The following is a 19,947-nucleotide window of genomic DNA, read 5'->3' on the forward strand; positions in this document are numbered from 1 at the left end:
GAGCATTTACTGTATGCTAGTGCCAGACTGTGTACTAGGTGCTGTATGTCTGAGGTACTGAACACCTTTGAAAAATTACAAAGGCAAATGGTAGCAGGGGGAAGAGTTAGAACAGCTTATATGTCAAGTACATCAGGAAATCAGCAATAGCTAAATGACATGATTGTCAAACAGTAATGAGGGTCATGTTGATACAAACAAACCTCTGATGTGTAGAAATTATATCAGTTATGCTTTTGCACAAAAGTATGCTTTGTTCCCTTTTTCTAATTCAGGCAATGACCTGAAATGCTGATTTTTTAAAAGACAAATTTTAACAAGGAGGTCTGAGTGAAATTCAGTTCAAATACAGTTTATTACCACATTGTTAAGAATTTTATACCTTCAAAGGCAGAGAACCGTAGGTATCTTTTATATATATAATGGAATCCTGGATGTTCTAGCCAAAGTATTTTTAATAACCTTAATTAAGGTGTGTAACTTTCATAGCTGTATCATAATGCTTGGATCCCAGATATTCCTGCTTCTCCAGATGGCCTTACATCCTGGTTATCTCTTCGTCTTGGCATTCACTGCTATTTTCAGTGTGGGAATACTAAAATATTAATCAATGCCAACCAAAAACAGCTAAAGCATTTCTTTATCTAAATTTTCTAGAATATATCTTTTGATGGAAGATAGCTATTTATTTGAATCTCCAAAATAAACATACTCTATATAGTGACAGGGGAACTTGTTGTACAGATATATGGAATGGATTGGTGAAAATTCATCAGGCTGTGTACATTTAAAATCTGTCCATTTCATAGTATATAAATTATACCCCAATTTTTTTTCTTAAGGAACAGGGATTCACTAGGGAACATTGTTTAGTCAACTTTATTTATATTTACTCCTTTCTGGTGGACAGACCTGAAAAATAGTAGTAGACTCAAATAGTTACCCGCTGCTAAGATCTCACATGAACTGGACAGATCCTACATGAACTTCTCATTTCCTAAGTTGAGTTTAGGTCTTTGCTTTCATGGTGAAAAAATATTGATTACAGAAGTCATATAAATTAATTGAATATAGTTAGAGGTTGGGTTGAATACAGAAAATTTGGAAACTACCATTTTAAGGTAGAAAAAATTAGATGCCATTGACATTTCAAAAGTGAATGGAATTTGTTAGGTAAACCAAGCTGCCATAATGGACAAAACAACATATATAATAGTAATTATAATATTTTATATAACATTTTATATAATATAATATATAATGTTTTAAAAGTAACAAGTCATTAAATGTGATGAGTTTGGGAGGGATTGTAAAGAGGTGTCTTTAGTCTCTTTAATTTTTGTGCTTATCCTTAGCAAGATTTTTAACTTCATTGGTGGTTTGAATGAACATTTTTGAATCACTGTTTTAGAGCAAAATAAACTCTTTAACAGAGTTCACTCTATTCTACTTTTTATACAAATTCTATTTCTTGAAAACTTAACAGGAGTTCTTTGTCTTTTTTACATTCTTCAGGATGCACAGACAATTAGAACATTAACTCTCATCTCAAAAACTATTCAAACTTTGGGAAGCTGGGGGAGTCTGTCTAAAAGCAAGGTAAGTTTTTACGTCTTTGTATTCACACTTCACTTCTATTGTTACACCTATGATCCCTTCTCCTTCACTTGCTGCCTTCCAAATTAAAAACAAAGCAAAACCAAACACACACACACACAGATGGAATACTTGTCTTCTAGACAGATAATGTGTCTTGGTCACATATTAAAGAAGACAGCTTCATTTGAATTGTTATATATGAGAGGGGGTGAGAGTCTAGTGAACAGATTCAGAAGTCTTCTATTTATCTGTTTATGCCACAACCATGTGACAGTTGTTGAAAGAAATCATTAGCTCTAGTCCCTATAACTCTTGAAATGCATGATTGACCCTTTTAGGCCTTAATCCTCAGCTTGAAATGTAGTCCGTTATATTCTTAGTTCTTTACTTAACATGTATAAATCCTGTTTGGTTTTTTTCTTAGTCAAGTTTCAAAGAGACATTCATGTGTGAATTTTTCAAAATGTTTCAAGAAGAAGGATATATCATAGCAGTTAAAAAGGTATGATTGTGTTACTCCAGAAATATTAACATTTCTTATCATGTAGCATTGGGGAAATAACATTTCATAGTATTCCCAGTTAAAAAAAAATGTTTAAATCCCAGTTTAAATCCCCAGTTTAAAAAAAATATGTTTAAACTACCCATCAAATGGAAAAAGGCTGTCTTTTTCTTCTCTTCTTCTCCTAAACAAAACTATGGATTGTTTTACTGTGAAAATACCCAAATGAGTTTTTTAAACAGGTACTGTTGCCAGTATCTTAGTAACACAAATTACAAGTATCTAGAATTATATTTCTTAACAGTGACACTATTGACAATTTGGTCAGATAATTCTTGATTGTGAGGGGCTGTCTTATACATTGTAGGATATTAGCAGCATCCAGATGCCAGTAGCATGCCCCCAGTTTTGACAACCAAAAACATCTCTAAATGTTGCCAAATGTTCCCTGAGGAACAAAATTGTCTCTGAGAACCTCTGGTCTAGAGTTGAAAGCTTAATGTGGTGCCTCATCTATAGTGGACACTTAATTGGCATAGTAAAAAATATATGAGTCATTGAACATTTATAAACAATGTAGGTTTATGGCAGTAACTTGAGTAAAGTTACTATAAATTAAAATGTACAAAAGCCTGCAATATATAATATCCTAACATGAGGCCTGCAGCATACAAAAACTGCTATACTTGGAAGCTGAGAATATTTCAAAAGAATCTTTAATTTTCTGAGTCTTTGATTCTTAATCATCCTAAACAAAATGCTGAAAATTTCTATAGAAGAGTCATTTTGAAGTATGTCTAAACTTGGCTCAAAGAAAGTACTGTATCTCAGTTCTAACTTAATGAATACAGATTAGCAAGGCCAAATATTTCATTCAATATCTGTATATGGTTTGCAGCTGACTGCCAAGAGTTTATTTTGTTGACATATGTTTGTGCCTTTTTTTGCACATTTAAAGTTCTTATAGGGATTCAGTAAATGAAAATGATGATTTAAAAAATTAAAGCCAGTTGGAATTTTTTCATCTAGAATAGTGCAAGTTCCACCAATATCTTTTCAAGCAAACATTGAAAGCTTAAGAGTTTAAAGTCTTTCAAAATAAGGCAAAGAAAAAGCTGCCTTTTATTTTAGGACATTGTTGAAACATTTGTGGGACATTGTACGCAGACTTTTGTTGGCAAGATTATAATGTACTATCTTTTGTTTTAGGGTTGATTTTCCATTTTTTATGACCTGGGCTATGGCAGCATTTGATTTTTTTTCCCCCTGATATGATCAGAATGTGTAGAGTTGATAGTGTCAGTGGAGAAAGTATTGAAGGGAGCCAGGAGTTTAGTCTGTTCCTGATCTATCCTGAATCACCCACTCACATTCTCATGGACTGTCACCATAGTATATCTCCTGACACAGATTTGGTTCTAGACTCCTGAACAAGCATAGGATATTTTGCTCTAATACAGGTGTTTTCTTTCTTATTTCCTAAGTCTGGATATGTGCAGTGCTAGAAATTAGAAAAGCTTATGGAACCTAGTTTCTTATGTTGTCTTGGTGTTCTCACTAGTGACATTGACCACTGCTCCAGAAGAAAACAGCTTATAACTCTGAATCCTATGTTACTCCCACAGGGTAATGTGGATAGGTCTATAAACAGAGTGACCATATAGTTTAGTGTCCAAATCTGGACACTTCTCAAGAATGAAAAAGAGCACGATTGATTTTGTTGTGACTTCAGTTGTAGACATGGTGGCCCTGAGAAAACTGGGACTGTATTCACCCTGCTTATAGTCCATCTTAATTACTATGTTTTCTTTCACTTTATATAACTGTATTTATTCCAGAGTTGCCTATAAATGTGACAAATAGTAAATGTAATAATTACCATAAATAAATGATAAATATTTGTCAAATAAATAAAACAGTGCCTTCAGGCAACTATTAAGAAAAGAAATGTTCAGATAAGTCTGTTACACTCCTTTGGTGGGTCCATCTGTCAGAAATGATGATGTGTTAGGACTTCTTTAGTTCCTGTGGATACTTGTTCTGTGTCACCACATATAATGCAAAAGAAACTCTTGATTGTTTTCACTTACCAAGATTTCCTTCCAGTAAACTAGCATTAAACATTCTACTGGGAAACCCCACAAGCATGGATTCTAGTAAGCACTCTGCAGCTTGTTTTAGGAAAAAATGGCAGTGCCCACAAATTCTACTTTAGATTAGGCACTGGTGATACCTCATTCTCATTCTTATTGGAATATACTTTGGTTTTTGTGTTTTACTGTGGGTTTTTTTCTTTTTTGTATCATTAATTATGTTTTTTTTTTTTTTTAAGTACTAAACAGGACAACATAGAAAAGTATAAAGGAAAAAGCAAGGACTAAACAGATTATTTATTGACAGGGCAAAATCGGGTTCCTCTTCTAAGGATAAGATTTGTTCCCTGAACTACTAATTTCCCTTTCCCAGGAAGAAATAGTCAAATGCCAAGAAACTCTTGACGAGTTGAGAGTAGCATATTTATGAAGTTAGATGCTCTTCACCGAGCATTGCTGTTTCTTCACTGGCTTGCCATTGCTAGAGATGGGTACTCCGAATTTCCATGAGTCACCATATTACTGCATTCTCCATAGGAAGTTTATAAATGGTGATTAGATTAGACTTCCAGGTTATTCCAAATAACCTAATTATACTTGTCATAACTCTGAAATACTATCTCTCAGACCCAAAGTCAATTAGATATAATAGAAATCAGCAAACTCTTTTCTGTTAGTGGTCAGTGAATAAAAATTTTAGGCTTTGCTGGCCACCTAGGGACTTGCCACATAATCTTCTTCATTTTTGTTTTTATTTTTATAACTCTTTAAAAATGCAAAAACTATTCATAAGGGCCTTACCAAACAGGCCACAGGTTGAATTTAGCCTGCTGAGCCATGGTTTGGTGACCCCTGACTTGTAATATAGGCTCACAATCCTATATCTAAAATCTTTGGGATCAGAGTTATTTCAGAATTCAGTTTTTCAGAGTTTTGGAAGATAATGGATATATGCTAGTGGGGACCTGGAGTAGCACCCCATAATCAAACACATTAATGTTTATGTAGTACAGTGTGTGAATATTCACACTAAGTAGGATAAATACAGACTATAAATAGCCTTGTGCTAGTTCAGGTTAAGTTTACCTCCAAATGAGGTTACTGTAAATCAAAAACAAAATAAAAAAACTCAAGAGCTTTACAGATTTCAGAATTGTGGATTTAATTACTTCAATGCGGAAATACATTCTGTGTTTTAAGTAATTTAAGAATAAACTTTTTAGAATACCTGTCATGTAAATTAGAGACCTTCTATACAATTAAATATGTGTTTTGCTTTATAAATTACAATTATATATGTTTGTTAATAATTACGAACTTCACAGTATAATCAGTAGCATTTAGGATTAACTGAATTTATGATATACCTAATCACAAAGTGTCATATTTGCCCTTTTCCCCATTTAGTTCTTGGATGAAATTTCATCTACTGAAACTAAAGAGTCCAGTGGTACGAGTGAGCCTGTGCACCTGAAAGAAGGGTAATTTAATGAAATCAGACATTACAATCTTGTTTCAGTATAGACATTAAGTAAGTACAAAGAACATGGGTCTGGGAGTGAGGAAGTCTGGGTTTTTGTTCTCTGCCTGAACTGCCTAAGTAACATCAATTAGGTAAGTCCCCCTCAGTATCCTATAAACTTTGTGCCAGATGGGTATGACTCCTTGTCCATCGAGTCCTAGAGTTGTTTTGCAAATATAATGATATTATGGGTTTAAGAGTACTTTGAAAAAATAATAGCACTATTTAATTTTAAAGTTGTGTTGTCATTAGAAGTGAGAGAGGAAAAATCACTCATTTGGCCCTTTTAGTTATGGATAGCAGTTATAAATATTTAATTAAAGACTGTTCTCTTAGAATGGTCAAAATAAATGCAAAAGTTATTGATGGCAAAGACATTTTCATATATATACTTAATATAAGCTTACACAGTCTTTCATGTCATTTAAAATTAAAGGACTCTGTTTTGGATTGTTTTAATATTTGTGGCTAAATGTTTACATTTGTTGTTCTGGCAGTGAGATGTATAAAAGAGCTCAGGGAAGAACTCGGATTGGAAAAAAGAATTTCAAGAAACGGTGGTTCTGCTTAACAAGCAGAGAGCTTACTTACCACAAACAGCCAGGTAGTTGTGTTTATGCTTTATTGTGGGGTATTGTCCCTCTTCTCAGTGAAGATTGCTTTTTTGCTGCTTAATATGACTCTAAAGTGAACCTATTCACTAATATTACTATAGTTCATAGTCTCTCACTGTGATGCATACAGTAAGAATATAATAAATATTTGATAAGTGGTAACATGTAAATTACATTTTTTTCACATATTTTGTTTTCTTAAAATACCTGGTAAATCCCTGCTGTTATAATTAATATATAAGGAACAACATTTAGACCTCTTAAAACTTTAAAGTTGCTTTAGCTCAGAACCAAATTGGTAAGAATAAATATATAATAAATGAGAGTATTTCAGTGGGATGCTGGATAATATCTGCCAAAAATTCCCACAGTCATATCATAGATTGTAATTTCTATACAGTTACCAGATTCATTCTAGACTGTTGACTAAACTAACTTAAAGATGGGAATTTTTAATAATTTGCCTCCTGAGAAAGCACAACTAGACTGCTGTGTTGTGTAAAGAAAGCCATCTCCTACAGTGTGGTGATTTGAGGACTTTAGAAAAGCTAAGTTTGTCCCTCAGTGGACTGACATAATGCTTAAAATGTTCACCTTTTAAGTTTATTCCTTTGGAGTAAAGCATTTTCCACAGAAGGCCATTAGTTTGTACTGATAACACAGCAAGAAGAACTTAATGGCTAGATCGTAGATCACATACGGTTAGAATCCCTTTTATTCAAAGTGATCAGGATCCAAAGTTCACTTAGCCAAAAAGGCCAATTAAAGCAAGTCATTTAAAAACAAATAAAAAGTTGCATACATATCTTAAATATTTGTTTACCAGTGTTTTGATAGAAAGCCAAGATACTTTATTTGAATATGGATGTGTAGATTGGATTTCCTTCAGGTAGCTTTCTCCAAAGTAAAGCTAGAACTTAAGTACTTGAAAAGGAATCCAAATACAGAATTCTTTTTAGGTTTTCATGGTAGTCATCCTAATCTTTCACAGCTCTCACATCCCCATTATAAATCAACTTTATGTGGATGTGGGTGTCCTTTTTTGAAGCTTTTCAGAGCACTTAACTGGTTTTCAAACAAATAATAAACCTCTTAGTAGGTGGCACTTCTATTATCACTTTACATATATTTAATAAATTACAATTACAGCATGGAAAAATGGCATAAATAGGTTTGGGTACAAACTCAACAGACTTGGTAAGCAAAATAGCCTAACCAATGGCTACAGAAGAGTGCAGGCTAAACAGATAGTAGCCTAGCAACCACAAGCATTCAGCATCCCATGAGCATCATTTGGTATGTTTTATATAGGAAATGGAGTCCCAGTTGATCCATCAAGCCTGTTAGGTAAAGATCTGTTAAGAGAGCTGCTATAAATTTCGAAATGATAAAACAAACACCAGACATTATGGTGCTTTCAAGAGAATGTAGACTCAGTTAAGTAGAGTGCTTCAGTGGAGAATCTTAAAGAGTAGAGTGATAAAGTTTTTTCCTTTCATAATTCCTTAGAATAGCTTAGCCAGAATGACTACATGTGTCCAGTAAGGTATAAGACACTAAGTACATTTTATTTACAAGCACCCAGATAATTTGTTATGGTATATAAATATTTAAATGACTAAAGATCAGTGGACTGCATGTCCTTCCAGGCAGCATTTTTTAAGAAAGACATATTTTCAATGTTTTAGAAGTTATAGCTTATATTGAATATACTACATTAATGCTCTCACATATTTAGCAACATTAAAAAAATCCTGTCATAATATGCTAAAACAATTGCAAAATATGCTTGAAATAAAATGTTAGTCATTCTTCATGTATAACTATTTTTTTCCTCATTTAAAGCGTTTTCTAATTTCCAGTGGTCTTATGAGGATAAAATTCTTTAGAATTATTAGGCTGCTCTAGGTATAAAATAGACATAAACATTACATTGTATTCAGGCCTTAGGAAATTTAACATGATAGAATGACATTGGAGAAACGAGTTCTGTCATATGAAGTTCCAAGATTATTTACCAAAGCCTACAGTTTTAAGTATCCATGCTTTTTGTTTTAACTATTTTGATGGATTTCTCCAAAATGTATTACATGCTTCCCTGCCTTCTAAAAAAGAGTTCATTGAACGTAAGTTAATATTTTCTAGATGACTTTGGGCTGTCATTGATCATATTAATTATTATATAGTGCTCTGATTTAGTGATTTTTCCAGGGCTGCTTAAGGGTGTGTGCAGCTGCCTTGACTGCTATGCTTTTTTGCCTTCCTGTGTTGCTTTATACACTTTTCCTCTGTCCCCATCTTGTGCTGTCCATTAACCACAATGTAACATCTTACTCCCACCTCCATCACCACCTTCCATTTTTTACTGCTAATACCCTATGAGTAAGGATGCGGTTACTGTGTTAAAATTATACGTAAGATTGAAAGGCTTTGATTGAAGACTTAGGACTTTCTCCTATAAGTAAAATATATGGGCTGTGGATTCTCTGGTTGTTCAGGAAGCATTTTGTTTATTTCCTGTTTCCTTGCTGTTTTCTGGATAGTCAAAAGACTGCTAGTGAAATCTCTTGCTTCACTTTACCGTGTGACTTTAGTGTCCAAAAGAGTGTCTACCAAATTTTCTGTAACATAGCTCTAAATCATTGAGGCTTTCACTCTATCTTCTTACTGGACACTAGTATTCTGAATCAACTAGTCTCCCATTTAGAATAAAATAATAAAGTCTTTCCCAGTTTATTAGAAAAGGAATTAATAGAATTTTCTCAATTTTAAATGTCTTTCTCAAATAATATTTTTGATGTCTGCTTAGGTGATTGCTTGGAAGCAATAATAAACAACTAATCTTCAATACAACTGAATTAATGTGTGGCAAACAAATATTACAGGGTACTCAATCAACTATCAGTCATAAGTACCTTGATAGTTTTTTATGGACCTGTATGCTTGTGATTATGGTTTTATATTATAATATAGTCATCTTCTACAGGTAAAGGTCTTCCTAGTTGTGTACTGGAATCAAATGAGTCATGGGTGCTTTTCCTGTCTCATCCAGCCTCATCATTTGTGTTCTGCATATGTTGCTTTACCAGCCTAGCTCTTGCAGTTCCTTTAGCTTGTGCTCTTTTACATTCATGGTTCACTGTGCTCTACCTAGAAATCCCTTTCTTCCTTTCTTTACCTGTATAATTTGTTGCCCTTTAAATTAAGCCTTTAAGATCAAGTGTTGGCTCTTTGTGGAAGTCATTTCAGAGCCTCTAGCTACCTCAGTTGGGCTATTCCCTTACTGTGTTTCTTTATCCCCTTAGTGATAACTTCTGTCACACTGGGTGGTCCTTACTTTCGTCTGCCTCTTCTCCTAGTCTTTAAGATCCTCAATGGTAGAGATGATGTTTTTATTACCTTCATTAAGACATTTAGTATGTGCTTTTAATAAATAGCATTCTTCAAAGAACACCATGTCTTCTAGTTATGATGACTCTCATCTGAATTACTTTAAGAACCACTACTGTTGATTTCTAAAATTTCCACCAAACATACTAATAACAGATTATTAACACATTGATCTCTGAAATTTCATTCTGTGTTCTGCACACTTGATTAGATATTGTCTACTTTTGGAAGACCTGATATACAGGCACATATAGCCTACCCAACTTCCATGTGATAGCAATGTTCTACCTCATATAGCTTATAGATGGTATAAAAGAAACTTCCATGGTGTTTTAAACATAAATCTCAATACATTTAGGTTGACTTGGTTTTCAGCTGCTCATATTTTCACATACAGGCTCTGCAGTAATTTTTTTTCTTTCATAGCTAAAGAAGATCATTCAATCATGTATTCACTCAACAAATATTGAGTGCCTACTGTGTGCTTGATGCTGTTTTAGGCTCTGGAGAAAACAGTAGTGAGTAAAATATACCAAAATCATCATGGGTCTTATAGTTTATTAGTGATATACAATAAACAAAAAATTATGTAGTATTTTGGATGATTAAAAATGAGATGGACAAAAATAATGTAGGGAAGAGGAATAGATAATGATGGGCTCAATGAGGAAAGTTGCAAAATTAAAAAGTTTAGCCAGGGAAGGCTTCACTAAAGAAGTGATATATGAGCAAAGAACTAAACATGTTGAGGGAGTAAGCCATGTGGGATATTTGCAGTAGTGATGCAGACATAACTACCAGCAGCTGTACAAAGGCCCTGAAACAGAAGCATGCCTGGAATATTCAAGAGACAAGAGAGCTTTTGTAGCTAGAACAAAAGTGAGTAAGGAGGTAATCATAGGAACTGAAGTCAAAACGATCATGGAGGCGCTAGATACAGGTTTTGTGGGCCATTATAAAACTTTGACTCTGAGAAAGATGGAAAGTAACTGGAGGGTTTCAAGCAGAGTAATGACATTGTTTGACTTACATTTAAATAGGATCAATCACACATGCTGTGTAGAAAACAGAATGAAAGGGACAAAGAGGCCAGGTAAAGGCTATTGCAGTAATCCAGGGAAGAGGAGATAATGGCTTGGACAAGTTGGTAACAATTGAAGTGGTAAAAATGGATCATATTCTGGATCTATTTTTAAATTAATACAGGATTTTCTAAAGGATGAGATCTTGAGAGAGAGACACACACACACAAGTCAAGGATAACTCCAACAACTAAACTAATAAAGTTACCTTTTTAAAAATAAATGAGTTAAAGCAACAGACTCACAGACTCCAAGAAGGGACTAGCGGTTACCAAAGAGGAGGGGTGGGGAAGGGTGGGTGGGGAGGGGGGAGAAGGGGATTGAGGGGTATTATGATTGGCACACATGGTGTGGGGGGGATCATGGGGAAGACAGTGTAGCACAGAGAAGGCAAATAGTGACTGTGGCATCTTACTACACTGATGGGCAGTGACTGCAATGGGGTATGGGAGGGCCACGATAATATGGGTGAATGTAGTAACCACATTGTTTTTTCATGTGAAACCTTCATAAGAGTGTATATCAATAATACCTTAATAAAAATAAAAAATAAATAAGTTTAAGGAAGCTTAGTTTGGCATACCTCAGAGATATCACAGGTTCAGTTCCAGACTACTGCACTAAAAGAAATATCTCAATAAAGTGAGTCAAATGAATTTTTTGTTTTCCCAGTGCATATAAAAGTTATGTTTACACTATACCATAGTCTATTAAGTGTGTAAGAGCATATGTCTTAAAAAACAATGTACATACCTTACTTAAGAATACTTTATTGCTAAAAAAATGTTAACCATCATTTAAGCTTTCTGCAAGTCATATTTATCTTTTTGCTAGTGGAGGGTTTTGCCTTGATATTGATGGCTGCTGAGTGATTGACAGTGGTGGTTACTAAAGGCTGGGGTGGCTGGGGTAATTTCTTAAAATAAGACAACAATGACAGTTGGCCATATCAATTGACTCCTCCTTCCGTGAACAATTTCTCTGTAGCATGGGATGCCTTTTACCCCCAGTAGAATTTCTTTCAAAATTGGAGTCAATCCGATCAACCCCTACTGCTGCTTTATCAGCTAAATTCATATAATATTCTGAATTCTTCGTCTTCATTTCAACAGTCTTCACAGTATGTTCACCAAGAGTAGATGCTATCTCAAGAAAAGTTTCTTTGCTCATCCACTAAGTTTTATCATAGAGCAGCAATTCATTCACATTTTTATCCTCCACTTTTAATTCTAGTTCTCTTGCTATTTCTACCATATCTGCAGTTACTTGCTCCACCAAAATCTTGAACTTCAAACAAAATCATCCATAAATGGGTGGGATTCAAGGTGGAAGCATGAGTAGGGTGGTGGAAATCTCCTCCCACAACCATGTATATTTTGAAAATACAGAAAATACAACTATTCCTAAAAGAGTAACCAGAAGATACAGTACAGGAGCCAGGCTACATCTGCGAGAACCCAATATCTCATGGAAAAGGGTAGGATACAAAGCCAGGACCAGGTGAGACCCGAGCACTCCTCTCACCCCAGCTCACCAGCGGGAGGAAAAGAATCAGAGTGGGGAGGGAGTGGAAGCACAGGACTGCTAAATAACCAGCCCTAGTAATCTGCCTCGGGAGCAAAGACGCACATTGCATGGTGCTCTAGATATAAGAGGAGCAGAAAAACAAAATCCAAGACTAAGACAGTGAACAGGTTCCCACAGCTGGCTGCCCTGGGACAAAAGAAAAGCAGGTGCTTTAAAAGTCTTAAAGGAACAAGGGTTTAACAGATAGACAAAAGTGTCCTGGCACACTCAGCCCAGCAGGCTGGGAACTTTAAGGAACTTCAGGCACCCTCACCCCCTGGGTGACAGTGCAGCTCCAAAGCCCCTTATGTCGATAAGCAGCCTGCCATTCCTTCCCCACCCCGCCATTAATACAAGCAAACCGGCTGACTTGCCATTGCTGTGGAACAGCTGGGAAGGAGCCCCAACTACAGCAACCACAAAGCTTAACACAGAGGCTTCTCGCTATGCTCAGGCAACCGGCCCAGACCCAGAGGCTGCTCCCTACATGCAGTTGACCGACACAGACAGCGGAGACCATTGCAGAGTCTGGGAAGCAAAGAAGGGGCTCTGTTCTCATGACAGAACACACACTGCTCACCTGTGACCCCGCCAGTGCCCTAGGCCATCCCGAGGGCCACCCCCACCCATGGCAGCTTAGGGGATTAACCCAGACACTGCTCCATGTGCGCAGTTGACCGGCATAGACGGTGGAGATGGACGCAGAGACTGGGAGGCACAAAGGGGCTTTGCTCTTGTGGAAGAACATGCCCTGCTGGCATGCGACCCCCACCATTGCCCTAGGCCATCTTGAAGGCCGCCCCGCCCACAGCAGCTTAGGGGATTAACCCAGAGGCTGCTCCCTTTGTGCGGTTAACCAGCACAGTGGAGACAGGCAAGGCAACCAACAAACAGAAAAGGACTTTGTTCTCCCAACTGACATATGTGCCACTCACTGGAGACGATTCCTATCGCCATGAAAAGGCAGAAGAACCTTGTTCAGTCCAAATTCCCTCAAACACCAGAGAGAGGGCTTGGTGAGACTGAAATAACCCAGTCATCCTGAAAAATAATTATAAAAAAAGTCGTAAGCATGCTGATGGAGCTACAGAGAAATATTCAAAAAGCTAAGGGATGAATTCAGGAGGGAGATAACAGAAATGAAACAAACAATGGAAGGATTTAAGAGCAGACTGGATGAGGTGGAAGAGACTGTTAATGGAATAGAAATCAGAGGACAGGAATACAGCGAAGCTGAGGCAGAGAGAGATAAAAGGATCTCTAGGAATGAAAGGATATTAAGAGAACTGTGTGACCAATCCAAATGAACAATAGTCACATTATAGGGGTACGAGAGAGAAAAAGGGATAGAAAATGCCTTGGAAGAAATAATTGCTGAAAACTTCTCCAAGCTGGGGAAGGAAATAATCTCCCAGACCACGGAAGTCCACAGATCTCCCAACACAAGGGACCCAAGGAGGACAACACCAAGATATATAATAATTAAAATGGCAAAGATCAAAGACAAGTACAGAGTATTAAAGGCAGCCAGAGAGAAAAAAGGTCACCTACAAAGGAAAGCCCATCAGGCTATCATCAGACTTCTCAGCAGAAACCTTACAGGCCAGAAGGGAATGGCATGATATATTTAATGCAATGAAACAGAAGAGCCTCAAACCATGAATAGTGTATCCAGCAATATTATCATTTAAATTTGAAGGAGGGATTAAACAATTCCCACATAAGCAAAGGTTGAGGGAATTTACCTCCCACAAACCATCTCTACAATGTATTTTAAAGGGACTACTCTAGATGGAAGTATGCCTAAGGCTAAATAAATGTCACCAGAGAAAATAAAACCACAGCAAAGGAAGTAAAATACTAACTAAATGCAAAATAAAATTAGCTATACAGAAAATAAGTCAAGGGAAACACAGAGAGTACAGAATAAAACACCTAACATATAAAGAGTGGAGTTGAAGAAAAAGAAGGGAGAGAAATAAAGAATCATAAGACTGTGTTTATAATAGCATGATAAGTGAGTTAAGTTAGACAGATAGTAAAAAGAAGCTGCCCTTGAACTTTTGGTAACCACAAATCCAGAGCCTGCGATGGCAATAAGCACATACCTATCGATAATCACCCTAAATGTAAATGGACAGAATGCACCAATCAAAAGACACAGAGTAATAGAATGGATAAAAAAGCAAAACCCATCTATATGCTGCCTATAAGAGACTCACTTGAAGCCCAAAGACATACACAGACTAAAAGTAAAGGGATGGAAAAAGATATTTCATGCAAACAATAGGGAGAAAAAAGGAGGTGTTGCAGTGCTTGTATCAGACAAAATAGACTTCAAAACAAAGTCACAAGAGACAAAACAGGGCATTACATAATGATAAACGGGTCAATCCAACAAGATGATATAACCATTATAAATATCTTTGCATGCAAAACAAATACATATGTGAAACAAATACTAACAGAATTAAAGGAGGAAATAGAATGCAATGCATTCATTTTAGGAGACTTCAACATACCGCTCACTCCAAAGTGGACAGAAAATAAGTAAGGACACAGAGGCACTGAACAACACATTAGAACAGATGGATCTAAGAGACATCTACAGAACTCTATACCCCAAAGCAGCAGGATACACATTCTCAAGTGCACGTGGAGCATTTTCCAGAATAGACCACATACTAGGCCACAAAAAGAGCCTCAGTAAATTCAAAAACATTGGAATTGTACCAACCAACTTTTCAGATCACAAAGGTATAAAACTAGAAATAAATTGTACAAAGAAAGCAAAAAAGGCTCACAAACACAAGAAGGTTTAACAACATGCTCCTAAATAATCAATGGATCAATGACCAAATTAAAACAGAGATCAAGCAATATATGGAGACAACTGAGGAGAACAGCACAATGCCCCAGCTTCTGTGGGACGCAGCTAAGGCAGTTCTAAGAGGAAAGTATATAGCAATCTAGGCCTATTTAAAGAAGGAAGAACGATCCCAAATGAAGTCTAAAGTCACAATTAATGAAACTGGAAAAAGAAGAACAAATGAGGCCCAAAGTCAGCAGATGGAGGGACATAATAAAGATCAGAGCATAAATAAATAAAATTGGAAAGAACAAAACAATAGAAAAAATTAATGAAACCAAGAGATGGTTCTTTGAGAAAGTAAACAAAGTAGATAAACCCCTAGCCAGACTTATTAAGTAAAAAAGAGAATCTACACACATAAACAAAATCGGAAATGAGAAAGAAAAAATAACTACAGACAACACAAATACAAAGAATTTTTTAGAGAATACTATGAAAAATTATATGGTAACAAACTGGATAACCTAGAAGAAATGGACAGCTTTCTAGAAAAATACAACTGTCCAAGACTGACCCAAAAAGAAACAGAAAATCTAAATAGACTAATTAACAGCAATGAAATTGAATAAGTAATCAAAAACTACCCAAGAACCCCTGACCAGATGGATTCACTGCTGAATTTTATTAGACATTTAGAGAGATGATACCCATTCCCTTTAAAGTTTTCCAAAAAATAGACGAGGAGGGAATACTTCCAAACTCATTGTACGAAGCCAGCATCACTCTAATACCAAAACCAGGCACAGACACCAAAAAAAGAAAACTACAGACCAATATCCCTGATGAACATAGATACCAAAAAAATACTCAACAAAATATTAGCAAACTGAATTCAAAAATACATCAAGAGGATCATACACCATGACCAACTGGGATTAATCCCAGGGATGCAGGAACGGTACAACATTGGAAAATCCATTAACATCATCCACCACATCAACAAAAAGAAGGACAAAACCACATGATCATCTCCGTAGATGCTGAAAAAGCATTTCACAAAATTCGACATCCATTCATGATAACTCAAAAAAGGGTGTAGAGGGCAAGTACCTGAACATAATAAAGGCCATATACGACAAACCCATAGCCAACATCATACTTAACAGTGAGAAGCTGAAAGCTTTTCCTTTAAGATTGGGAACAAGACAAAGATGCCCACTCTGCCCGCTTTTACTCAACATAGTACTAGAGGTCCTAGCCACGGCAATCAGACAACACAACAATATAAAAGGCATCCAGATTGGTAAGGAAGAAGCCAAACTGTCCCTGTTTGCAGATGACATGTTATTGTATATAAAAAAACCCTAAAGAATCCACTCCAAACCAACTAGCACTAATATCTGAATTCAGCAAAGTTGTGGGATACAAAATTAATACACAGAAATCTGTTGCGTTCCTATACACGGTGAACTAGCAGAAAGAGAAATCAGGAAAACAATTCCATTCACAACTGCATCAAAAAGAATAAAATACCTAGGAAAAAACCTAGCCAAGGAAGTGAAAGACCCATTCCTTGAAAACTACAAGACACTCTTAAGAGAAATTAAAGAGGACACTAATAAATGGAAATTCATCCCATGCTCTTGTCTAGGAAGAATTAATATTGTCAAAATGGCCATCCTGTCTAAAACAATCTACAGATTCAAAGCAATCCCTATCAAAATACTGACAGCATTCTTCAATGAACTGGAACAAATCATTCTAAAATTCATATGGAATCACAAAAGAATAGCCAAAGCAATCCTGAGAAGGAAGAATAAAGCAGGGGGATCTCGCTTCCCAACTTCTAGCTCTACTACAAAGCTACAGTAATCAAGACAATTTGATACTACCCAGGAACAGACCCACAGACCAGTGGAACAGAATAGAGAGTCCAGATATTAATCCAAACATACATAGTCAATTAATATATGATAAAGGAGCCATGGATAGACAATGGTGAAATGATAGCCTCTTCAACAGCTGGTGTTGGCAAAACTGGACAACTATATGTAAGGGAATGAAACTGGGAAGCTTCTGTATAGCAAAGGACACCATCAGTAGAACAAAAAGGCATCCTACAGTATGGGAGAATATATTCATAAATGACATGTCTGATAAGAGGTTGACATCCAAAATATACAAAGAGCTCATGCAGCTGAACAAACAAAAAGCTAATAATCCAATTTAAAAAATGGCCAGAGGAGCTGAACAGACACTTATCCAAAGATGAAATTCAGATGGCCAACAGGCACATGAAAAGATGCTCCACATCACTAATCATCAAGGAAATGAAAATTAAATCTACAATGAGATAACACCTCAAATCAGTAAGGATGGCCACCATCCAAAAGACAAACAGCAACAAATGTTAGTGAGGTTATGGAGAAAGGGGAACCTTCCTACACTACTGGTGGGAATGTAAATTAGTTCAACCATTGTGGAAAGCAGTATGGAGGTTCCTCAAAAAACTCAAAATAGACATACCACTTTACCCAGGAATTCCACTCCTAGGAATTTACCCTAAGAATGCAGCAGCCCAGTTTGAAAAAGACAGATGCATCCCTATGTTTATCACTGCACTATTTACAATAGCCAAGACATGGAAGCAACCTAAATGTCCATCAGTAGATGAATGGATAAAGATGTGGTACATACACACAATGGAATATTAGTCAGCCATAAGAAGAAAACAAATCCTACCATTTGCAACAACATGGATAGAGCTAGAGGGTATTATGCTCAGTGAAATAAGCCAGGTGGGGAAAGACAAGTACAAAATGATTTCACTCATCTGTGAAGTATAAGAACAAAGAAAAAACTGAAGGAACAAAACAGCAGCAGACTCACAGAACTCAAGAATGGGCTAACAGTTACCAAAGGGAAAGGAACTGGGGAGGAAGGATGGGAAGGGAGGGATAAGGGTCATTATGATTAGTACACACAGTGTAGGGGGGCGGCACGGGGAAGGCAGTATAGCCCAGAGAAGACAAGTATTGACTCTATAGCATCTTAGTATGTTGATGGAGAGTGACTGTAATGGGGTATGTGGTGGGGACTTGATAATGGGGGGAAGCTAGTAACCACAGTGTTGCTCATGTAATTGTATATTAATGATACCAAAATAAAAAAAATTCATCCATAAAGTTTGGAATCATCTTCCAAATTCCTATTAATATTGATATTTTCACCTCCTCCCAAGAGTCAGTTTTGTTTTTAGTGGCATCTAGACTTGTTAATCCTTTGCAGAAGATTTTCAATTTACTTTACCTAGATCCTTCCACTATGTATGGTAACTATAGCCTTTGGAATGTCATTCTTAAAGAATAAGACTTGAGAGTCAAAATGACTCCTTGATCCGTCAGCTACAAAATGGAAGTTGTGTTATCAGGCATGAAAAGATTAGTTACATTGTACATCTCCATCAGAGCTCTGTGTGTCCAGGTATTTTGTCAATGAGCAATCGTATTTTTTTTTTTTCATGAAGTCTTAGTGAAGTTTCTTTTTTTTTTTGAGAGGGCATCTCTCATATTTATTGATCAAATGGTTGTTAACAGCAATAAAATTCTGTACAGGGGACTCAATGCACAATCATTAATCAACCCCAAGGCTAATTCTCAACAGACTCCAATCTTCTGAAGCATAACGAACAAGTTCTTACATGGTGAACAGTGCAAGGGCAGTCATCACAGAAACTTTCAGTTTTGATAATGCATTATGAACTATAAACAATCAGGTCAAATATGAATATTCATTTGATTTTTATACTTGATTTATATGTGGATACCACATTTCTCTCTTTATTATTATTGTTTTTAATAAAATGCTAAAGTGGTAGGTAGATACAAGATAAAGGTAGAAAACATAGTTTAGTGTTGTAAGAGAGCAAATGTAGATGACCAGGTGTGTGCCTGTAGACTATGTGTTAATCCATGCTAGACACGGGCAATAAAACATCCACGTATGCAGAAGATTTCTCTCAGAACGGGGGGTGAGGTTCTAAGCCTCACCTCTGTTGATCCCCAATTTCTCACCTGATGGCCCCCCTGCGACTGTGCCTGTCTTAGGTTGTTCCTCCCTTGAGGAATCTTCCCCGTCTCTGGCTAACCAGTCATCTTCCAGGGCCATACAGGGAAATGTAAAGTTGGTAAGTGAGAGAGAAGCAATATTGTTTGAAAAGATTAGCTTTTTACTTCTTTGCAGATTTATGCCCTGTGGCTTCTATGCCCAGCATTTGTCTTGAGGTATCTTTACCACTTGGAAGAATTATGATACTCGATAATTTCGATATGAGGCACGAATTCTACTTAAGGGTTGTAATTAGGAAGGAAGAAGAAAAGCTATAGAAGTAGCAGACAGAAGAAAACATGGGAAGATTGATTATTTCTTTGACATATCTTCTTGTAGAGTAACATAAGCATGTATAGGTTTTAAACTACTAATTAAATTGCACACACACGTTGACATACTAGGAATACAGCTACATAACCAAAGCAGACCTACAATTACCAGCCATCTCCAGTGAAACCATGAAAACCAGTTAGGCACCCTAGGCATTTGTGAAAACATCAATGATATGATGGATATTGTCTAACTGAATTTGAATAGTTTGAGAAAAATCAGACAAATTAAAACAACACATTCCTGGGAACTGTTCACATCCCATATGTTCTTTTAACAGTAGACAGTCTGTAGTCGCAAGATTTTGGAGCACTACAACTTGCACTT

General features: G+C 36.3%; 1 protein-coding gene across 2 annotated transcripts in view; it reads left to right on the plus strand.

The window, feature by feature from the left end:
* RASA2 (RAS p21 protein activator 2) overlaps positions 1 to 19,947 on the plus strand; it is a 163,153-nt gene that overhangs the window by 124,991 nt on the left and 18,215 nt on the right. The window contains exons 16-19 of one of the 2 annotated variants that reach the window (XM_036877287.2): positions 1,516 to 1,599; positions 2,024 to 2,101; positions 5,602 to 5,675; positions 6,214 to 6,323. In XM_036877287.2, the coding sequence (XP_036733182.1) occupies positions 1,516 to 1,599; positions 2,024 to 2,101; positions 5,602 to 5,675; positions 6,214 to 6,323 (346 nt within the window). The remainder of the gene's footprint in view (positions 1 to 1,515; positions 1,600 to 2,023; positions 2,102 to 5,601; positions 5,676 to 6,213; positions 6,324 to 19,947) is intronic. The other variant, XM_036877288.2, reaches the window with a different exon arrangement.

The sequence above is a fragment of the Manis pentadactyla genome, chromosome 1 (genome assembly GCF_030020395.1).
Source record: "Manis pentadactyla isolate mManPen7 chromosome 1, mManPen7.hap1, whole genome shotgun sequence".
In the NCBI taxonomy this organism is placed as follows: domain Eukaryota; kingdom Metazoa; phylum Chordata; class Mammalia; order Pholidota; family Manidae; genus Manis; species Manis pentadactyla.